This window comes from Phoenix dactylifera, chromosome 13 (genome assembly GCF_051530095.1).
Source record: "Phoenix dactylifera cultivar Ajwa chromosome 13, Ajwa_hap1_PhDact_Kaust_v1.1, whole genome shotgun sequence".
In the NCBI taxonomy this organism is placed as follows: domain Eukaryota; kingdom Viridiplantae; phylum Streptophyta; class Magnoliopsida; order Arecales; family Arecaceae; genus Phoenix; species Phoenix dactylifera.
Genome location: NC_143202.1, coordinates 3,918,723 through 3,927,752, shown reverse-complemented (window position 1 = coordinate 3,927,752; position 9,030 = coordinate 3,918,723). Strand labels below are relative to the sequence as shown.

Genomic DNA, 9,030 nt, shown 5'->3' with positions numbered 1-9,030 from the left:
GAAGACCATCCAATCTGTAGCCTCGTTGGTTTTTCAGTAGACATGCTTAGTCTAAAAAACCATCCCACCACTAACTAGGGCTCAAATGCCCCAGAGGGCCGGATCTTGTCTTGTCCCGTGCCCCCCAAAACTCAAAATGCTTCCCGTATAAGAAGCCGAGCATCTCTCTCTCTTCCACCTATCTTTTATTCAAAAGAAAATCACAGGAGGGGATTTTGGGAATGCCCAACTCTCCCGGCCGCCCCTATGTCCTCTTCCAAATTTGACATTCCTTCCCAAAATATCCCTCCTTTGGCTCGTCTCTCCGTCTCTCCCCTCTTTAAATCCCCCTCCCCCTCTCTTCCCAAACTCTCCCTGTCTCTCTCTCTCTCCACATCTCTCTCTCTCTCTCTTCTAGGCGATGACGGCGCCCAACATAGAGATGATCGCAGCGTCGCTGAGGAACTGCTCGTTGGGGAGAGGAAACAGGGGAGCGGCGGCGTCCTTGTCGCCGCGGACTCCGCCTCCTCCACCGCCGCCGCGCCTGGTGGACGAGGCTGCTGTGGAGGAGGAGGAGGAGGAGGAGGAGGAGGCGGAGGGAGCGGGGTTGACGGTGGAGCTGAACTCGGAGTTGCCTCTGCCGTACCACTGGGAGCAGTGTCTCGACATTCGGGTACCGCGATCTCTATCTTTCTCTCTTCCTTTAATGCCCCAAACCGCTCCAATCTCTCCTCTCCCGCTAATCATTGATCATTAATGCTGCCTTCAAGGCGACGCCATGGACTCGTTTTCGGCGTCAAATCCTTCCTTCTTGTTCTCTTTGCACTACTATTTCTTGGAGTTAAGACATTAGATTGGATCATGGGTCACCTTCTACCCTTCTACCCTTCTTTAGATCTCCTTCTCTTTTTTTATCTGTTTCTTTTTAACTTCCTCCTTGGCCTGGTAACTCTTTTTCGATTACATTGCTTTTTTCATCTCAATGCCATAAGGAATGAAGATAAAAGGAGGCAAAATTGCTTCTTTTTCCTGTTTTGGTTCTTACCCTTGTTATGTTTTTCTTTCTGTGTTTGTTCGCTCCAAGCCTAAGCAAAAGAAAAGAAAAAAATGGTTGAAGGAAAAATAGGAGGATGAGCAGGGGACGGAATCTTCTCATGTCTCTCTCCTTTTTATCACAAAGGCATTGAATTCTTTGCTTCCTTTTTACCACATGGTTGTAATTTCTAACGCAAAGTTTTATCTGTTTCTCAAATCAAAATCCCATCTTTCTCTGAAAAAAGATGTCTCCTTTTATCTCTGGTTATTTTCATTGCAGACGGGAGAAATATACTACGTCAACTGGGAGAACGGCACCAGGACCACCGAGGATCCCCGGACCACCACCACTGCCTATCTAACGAGCTACTACTCGGAGGAGGAAGAAGAAGAGGAGGACACCTCCGACGAGGACAGCACCTCAGGCGACGGCGGCGACGGCGAGGACGACAGCGGCGAGCCCAGCTTCTCCTCCAGTGCCTACTCCGGACTCTCCTCCATCTCCTCCCCTTCCCCGGGCGAGACCGCCACCAGCACCGCCGATCCCTCCGGCGGCGGCGAGATCCTCGTCGCCGCCGGCTGTAAGGCCTGCTTCATGTACTTCATGGTCCCCAAGCGCGTCGAGGACTGCCCCAAGTGTGGCGGCCTCCTCCTCCACCTCGGCCGCAACGGTTGCATCTAAAACGTGTTGGATTTTGGGTCAAACTAGTGAGAAAAAAATTATTTTTTAAGCCAAGTCGATTTTTTCTCCTCCTCCTCCTCCTCTTCTGTTTCCATCTTCATCTCCTCTTCTTCTCTCCCCATCTATACCCACCTGTGAATCATAGAGATTAACCTATAAATAACGGTAAATAATCCTTTCTTATAGCAATTTTCTCTCTAAGACCGTGTTTATGGAATTTTCTATGATTCACAGTAGAATTTCCTTTTTTGATATTAGAAAGAAAATTCTCTCTTTTTGTTTTTGTCTTGGTCTGAGAAGAAAGTATGTGATCTCTGTGCATGGATTCTGATTCGATTTTTCTCTTTCCTTCCCTCCACGTCTGACCGTCTCCATGCCAACTTAGCCGTACAAATAATGCCCTTTGGTGCCCCCGGTATGCTTACTCACGGTGGCCACATCTAGATCCATCTCTTTGCATGTCTCCTTTTTCATGATGTTCTAATTTAAAACTAGCTTTCCACGCGTTAGCAAAATGTACATCCATCAGATAGCTACAGATGTCTTCGCTGTAGCGCACTCTCTTGTCAATGTACTTGTCAATTTGATCCTGACCCTTCAATCAGGGGCTGCAATCGTCCACCCCGATACAAGCCGGGTTGAATGCAAAATAGACCAAAAATCTACCAACCCGAATCTATCATACTTATTAACAGATAACCTAATCCAACTTATAACAAATTGAATCAAGTTAAACAAATTAAATGATCGAGTCTGCATAGCGGCAAGGCTGCAGCGCGGGTAGCGTCACAATGTATGTTAGGATCTATGGTTGGAACTTAAACGAGGCAATGCATTAATTGTCAATATGTTGCAAGAGACACATATGAACAATGGTTTTGGCCCCATATTAGTGGGCCCTTTTGATGTCTAGCATAATATTGGCTTGTATATCATTTCCTTTTAAGATGAGCGTGATCTGTGCTATGTTTAGACATTCTTGGCCTTCTTCTGAACATTCTAGCTCCAGATGAGAGATTTTAGCTTAGTCTCATGATATTTCTTTTACATTTTATTCCCCTCACTTTTATCCTACTGCCAAGAGCTATAGGGAAAAATTGATACGTTTCCATCCCATGGGACAAGAAACCTAGGGACAGTTCATCTTGCAGGCGCGCGCGCGCGCGGAGAGAGAGAGAGAGAGAGAGAGAGAGAGAGAGAGAGAGAGAGATTAAAAGTGGAAGCACAGTGCGTCTTTTATGTCTCGTGAGGTGGGGCAAAACCCTAAAAAGCAAGGGACTTGGAAGTAATAAAAGGCACATCGAAGTGTTCCACGTATTGTAAGAAACTCCAAGGCATTTTATGTAGTATACTGGGAAGGGAATAAAGTTGGGGTTGAGAGAGTTAAGTGCACTGGACAAAGGAACCTTTCCTCGGGTTGGCAGAGAGGAATCTATGCAGTGGGGAGAGCCACTGAGAGCAGAACTCAGCAGAACAGAACACAGCCCACCCACAGAACCCGAGAGAGAGAGACAGAGAGAGAGAGAGACTCACACTAGTCCGTACAAAATCCCCAACACCTCTCTCTCCTTTCGGCTGGTGAGAGCCCACCACCTTATGGCCTCTAAGCCAAAGAAGACAGGCTTGTGATAGGAGGCAGAGGGCAGCAGCAGCAGTATCTTTCCTCATTGTTGGCATCCCGCAATCACTTTTGGGGCACTTTTTCTTCTACAATGGGTCAGCTCCTCCAGCTCTAATCTGCCCCTCCCCTGTTTTCATGTAAACTACAAGTGAAGTCGTGAGCTTCTTTGGGATGAATGCTCGCTCCCCTTCTGAGATTTGCGGGCGGGGTGGGTTGGAACTCTTCGGGGCTAAGGAATGGGCTGTGTGGTTGCCGTGCGAGGAATCATGGCCAAATGATGCAATTCCTAATTCTCTCTGGGGCTCCCCTGTTTCTTCGGCCTTCATGGCCCACAAGGTCCTAAAGTGTGATAAGACTGGCCCTTGTGAGAAGTGTAAAGGGGCCGCAAATCTTTAATCCCATACTACTTGAGTAGTGAAAAGAATTGTGCTTATAAAGAATTTCCATCCCCTTTCCCTTGCGAGGTGCCTTTTGGACAAAGTCGTGATGGGTATCTCCCGTCTCGGAAAGGCGGAGGGACTCCCCAAAGTGGACAATACCTCGTGACGGGACACAACCCCTTTTCCTGCTCTAATAGATAGGGCGCCCCAGGTGCGTAGACCTCCCTCCGCACAATCCTTCCCACTCGAATGGTAGTGTTAAGGGCGTAAAGGAGGGCCATAAACTTTTAGTCACATACTGCTTGAGTAGTGAAAAGGATTATACTTATAAGGGTCTCCATCCTTTTTTCCTTGCGAGGTGCATTTTGGACAAAGCCGTGAGGGGTATCTCCCATCCTGGAAAGGCGAGGGGGACTCTCCAAAGCGGACAATACCTCGTGACGGGAAGCAACCCCTTTTCCTACTCTAACAACTCTAATTTGTAGAAGGGGGAATTAATCCATACCTTCAACCTTGGTAGGCCTTAGGTTTATGCTCGTATGTTCTACTATTAGAAAACATATTTAAGAAAGGAGTAGCAAAATGAAATCACCATATTGTTAACCCTAAACGATAGATTTTGATGATCACAAAAATAATTGAGTTAAATGTGTACCCTAATGACGTTGGCTTAAATGTGAAGGCTTAAATTTAAAGATGAAAATCGTACCTACAAACTCCAAAGAATCAAGAATCCTGAAAATTTTGTCTGTCAACTGAGCGAGCCGACCCTTATGTTTATGGAGTCGATCCTTGTGCAGTTCAAAAAGAATAGAGAAAAATCACCACCTGAGACCAACTAGATGAGCCAACCTTTGTATTTACGGATTCAGCCCAATATCTACATGACTCGACCCCCGACATTGACGAGTCGACTCTTTGAGGCCAGTGCAGGAAATTTGATGATCCAAATGAAAGAGCCGACTCTTATACATGGTGAGCCGTCCCCTTCAGCACATGAGACGACCCTTGAACTTGGAGGGATGACCCCTATTATCCTGACAACTCCAACAGCTACTTTCAACAGTATTTTTGCTGGGTGTCAACGGATAGTTTTTTGCTCTAATGGCTAGTTTGAACTTCCTGTTCAATATGAAGCCTATAAATTCAAAGGAGCGCCAAAGAAAAAGTAGAGAGGAACAAGAGAGAAAATCCAAATACACAAAAACCGAGCTTCCAAAGATCAAACCCTCACAAGAGAGCTTTCAAAGAGAAAAACCATTCTGTGAGGAAATCAGCTGGAATATTCAACAAGCTGCTGTTGTATAATCAAGATATTCAACTGCAGCCAACGACCATCTTCAGAACTTTAGATTTACATTTATTGTTTCATTTACTTTGAAGCTTTATTTACATTGTTACAGCATTGATTACTTAGCTTTAATTCTACTGTAACAGTTTCAATTGTTCTGAAACTGATAAAGGTTCTTCCAAACCTGAATTGAAAGTTGTTGAATCAGGAGATTCAACAAGGGTTAAGATTTTAGTTGGAAAGCCTGTGAAAACCAGCTGGGTTGTTTGTGATCCCAAAAAACAAACAGAACAAAGTTTTAATTGGTAATCCTGTGAAAACCGACTGGGTTCGTTGTAATCTTGGAAAAACAACGACTTAGGTTGTGAGCTCGAAAAATGACTGCACTGTAATCAGAGAGGTTATAGTAAAAATTTCCAAGAATCTTGGAAAGTGGATGTAGGTGTGGGTTGCACCGAACCACTATAAAATTATCTATGTTTGTGTGTGTGCTTGTCTCTTTATATTTCGGCTTCTATCAAGATTTATTCTTTGCTTCAGTACTTTTAGTTTTCAAATTGAAATTATAGTTTATTCGCTGCAATTAGCTAAAAAGTTTTCAAAACCTAATTCACTCTCACTTTTGGGCTGCATATCTGAGCAACAAGTGGTATCAGAGTCAGGTTCTCAACCCTTTTTGATCTAACCATCAAGAGTTAAAGATCATGGCAGCACCATTAGGAACCTCTATTGCCGAAGGACAATCTATAAATAGACCACCACTCTTTAATGGCTCAAACTATACTTATTTGAAAGCACGCATGCGCATATTCATCCAAGCACTCGACTAAAATCTATAGAACACTTACGAAAATTATTGATAGCATCTCACTGCCCAAACTTGAAGGAGAATAGTAATTCAATTGTCTCCGAACTGGTAGTAGGACCTGGGCTAGAAGTCATCCGGTCTGGGTATCACATTTTTTTATCAAAATCACTTCTTGTGAAGCTAATGAATCGTTGACTTTTTGTGCTTGTGCCCTCCTGATCTGATGGAAAGACCGGACAAGATGTTTCAAGAGTCTTTGGCCGATCTCAAACTCTTTTCAAAAAGCTTGGAACTCATTCGCGAAGTCAGTAAACCCTGCTATACTCTAGTCTTAGGAGTACTTGTCTTGATTCACTCAAACGGCATCTTACTTATGAAGGCACCCATGAAAAAGTTCCTCAAGAGAATGAATGAATTATTCCTATGATCATGATAAGAAAATGACTCAATTGAATGCAAAAGCCACGAATATTTTATACTATTCATTAGATGTGAATGAATTCAATCGCATATCCATCTGCATATCTGCAAAAGAAATCTGGGATAGGTTAGAAGTTACCCACGAAGGCACTAACTAGGTTAAAAAATCTAAATTAACATGTTAGTGCATAAATATGAACTGTTTAAAATGGAACCCAGTAAGTCTATATCTGAAATGTTTACTAGATTCACTAATATTATTAATGGTCTGAAAAGCCTTGGCAGATCTTATACTAACAGTGATCTTATCCGCAAAGTTCTCAGGTCACTTCCAAGAGCTTGGAAAGCAAAAGTCACTGCCATCCAAGAAGCTAAGGACCTTAATACACTCCTGCTGGAAGAACTCTTGGGCTCACTAATGACTCACGAACTTTTCATGAAACAAAGCCTAGGAGAGGACGAGTCAAAGAAGCGTAGAACCATTGCTCTAAAGTTAACTCAAGCTGAAGATGAAAGCAAGAGTTTTGGATCTAAAGACAGTGAGGAGATGGCCTTGATCACAAGAAGATTTAGAACATTCTTTAGAAAGAAGAAATCTGGCTTTAGAAAAATGTCAGTGATCAAGGGGGAGCAAAGTAGAGAGAAAGAAAAGGAGCAACAAGTGACCTGTTATAAGTGTAAGAAATTGGGTCACTTTAGAATCGAATGCCCTTTGCTTAAGAAGGCTCCTTTGTAGTGGTTTGGTGTCAACCCTGCACCTTCGTCCACTCTCCAAGATATTTCTTTAAAAAATTTTACTATAACCTTTCAGGGATTACAGTTCGATTGTTTTGCATGGGCTCACAATCAACCTTGTTGATTTTTATAGAAAATCAATCAAAATCTATACCGATAGTTTTACTTGGGCTCATAATTAACCTAGTTGATTTTCACAGAAATCAACCAAAGCCTACACCGAGCCTATTCCAGACTCGATACAATCAAATTCAAAGTTTGGATGGACCTTTCCTCAAGTTTCAGTCCTTGAAACTTATTACAATAGAATATAGAAAGAATTAAGTACAGGCATATTAAAGTAAAGCTCCTCAATAATAAACACAAAAATAAATGGAACTCGACTATGTTGGTTAGCTTTGATTGATCTTGAATGCCGTTGCAACTTGAATTTGATTGCTTTAAAAGCAGAAAACTTGAAGAGGATAGGTTTTAGCTTTTTCCCATTTTCCCTTTTAGCTCACTTTATGATTTCATGGTAATCTCAAAAGATGGATGATGAAGCTCTATTTTTGTAATAACCCCAAAATAATTTTTTTATATAAAAAGGGATAGAATAGTCCTTTAAAATTGATATAAGGGGTAAAATTGGAAGGAATCAAAAGATAATGACATAGTTGTAGATGCGTTGAAGTGGTAAGGGTAAAATTGGGAAGAAATCAAAAGTTAATGGCATAACAGTAGATATGTTGAAGTATTAGGGGCAAAATGGAAATTTAATAATATTAAACAAAGGGTAAATAGTATTTTGATGTGACTTAATTAGGGGGGTTTGCTGTGGCTTTTGGATGAAGACCGAGAGAGAGTCACAGAGGGTGGAGTCTCAGACGGACAGAGAGAAGAAAAAGAAGAAGAGAAAAAGAAAGGAAGAAAAGAAGAGGAAGAAGAAGAAGAAAAAGGAAGGGAAAAAAATCTCGGTTGCGCTGCCAGCTGAAGGAAAAAGTATAGATCTTCTTCTCCTCTATGCAAGGACCTCGATTTCCAAAAAGAAAAATATAAATATCCATCCCTATCTAGTCTTTTGATGATATTAGGCTATACAAAGGGTGGATATAGTCTAGAGGGGTCGGATAAGGGTTGTGGAGGTGGTTAAAAGAGGAAGAATCGGATTTCGACAAATTTTTCCGGCACTACGGAAAAACTGTGTCGAAGTTCCAACTTCGGCAAATTATTTTGGGGGTCAAATGGCCTCCGATAGTGATGCATGTTACTATTCTGGAATTCTCTATGAGCGTAGGATGTTAGGTAAAAATTTCATCAAATTTGGAGTCTGGAAAGTGGATCAAACCCAGGATGAAGTAACCGGCTGTCGGTTCGGGTTACTGTTCATCCAGGTGGAAAATAGGAGATTTCATGCTATAATAGGGTATTAAGCCTAGATTAAGCTAAGAGGACCTTGTACTCATGCAAGGAAATCCCTAGTATACATAAATGATGAGTTAATTAATAGAAAAAGAAAAAGAAAAGAAAAGATTTAGGGAACGGAAGAGTTGAATCAATTAAAGTTCTCTATATTATAATTGGCACGTAGATTATGGCTCAATTAAAGTTCTCTATATTATAATTGGCACGTAGATTATGGCTCTTGATACAAACCTAAATGTATTGTAAATGCATGTATCAGTTGGGCAAGAAGCTAGGGAACAAGATAAAGAAGTTCCCCACTGCCAGCTGTAGATTTTTGGAGGCATATCAGGGCTGTGCCAGATTGACAGGTGAGTGGGAGTCATGTACTTTGCACCATGAGCATCCTTAATTCATTTTCATGAATGTCGTCAAGTGTGAATTGATTCCACTTGAGCATATTGATTGATATTGTAGTAGAATCCTCTATAATCTTGATTCTCCATGCTTGATTATTTTGTACATGCATTTGAAGGAACATTGAGAGGAATTACAAGGGGTAGATGAGTAGTTAAATTGGTTCCAAATTGTGAAATGACTTCTTTTGTAAATTGATTTCATTTCCTCTATTTCAAAGACTTGTGAGTGGTAGTCTTGATCATACTCTTTTTTAGTAGAGTATTAGGAGGGTGCATT

At 41.9% G+C, this 9,030-nt stretch overlaps 1 protein-coding gene across 1 annotated transcript; it reads left to right on the top strand.

Moving 5' to 3' along the window:
• The first annotated feature begins 215 nt into the window (after window positions 1-215).
• Window positions 216-2,608, top strand: LOC103718315 (ATP-dependent RNA helicase). The gene is made up of 2 exons (XM_039131032.3): window positions 216-652; window positions 1,295-2,608. Exons 1-2 carry the CDS (start codon window positions 401-403, stop codon window positions 1,694-1,696), a joined length of 654 nt encoding a protein of 217 aa, XP_038986960.3. The 5' UTR covers window positions 216-400; the 3' UTR covers window positions 1,697-2,608.
• Window positions 2,609-9,030: the final 6,422 nt, after the last annotated feature.

Excerpts from the sequence above, each read along its gene's own strand:
- LOC103718315 (XM_039131032.3), top strand. The coding sequence starts at position 401 with ATGACGGCGCCCAACATAGAGATGATCGCAGCGTCGCTGAGGAACTGC. Across the intron at positions 653-1,294 it reads AGCAGTGTCTCGACATTCGG|ACGGGAGAAATATACTACGT; the intron begins GTACCGCGATCT and ends TTTTCATTGCAG.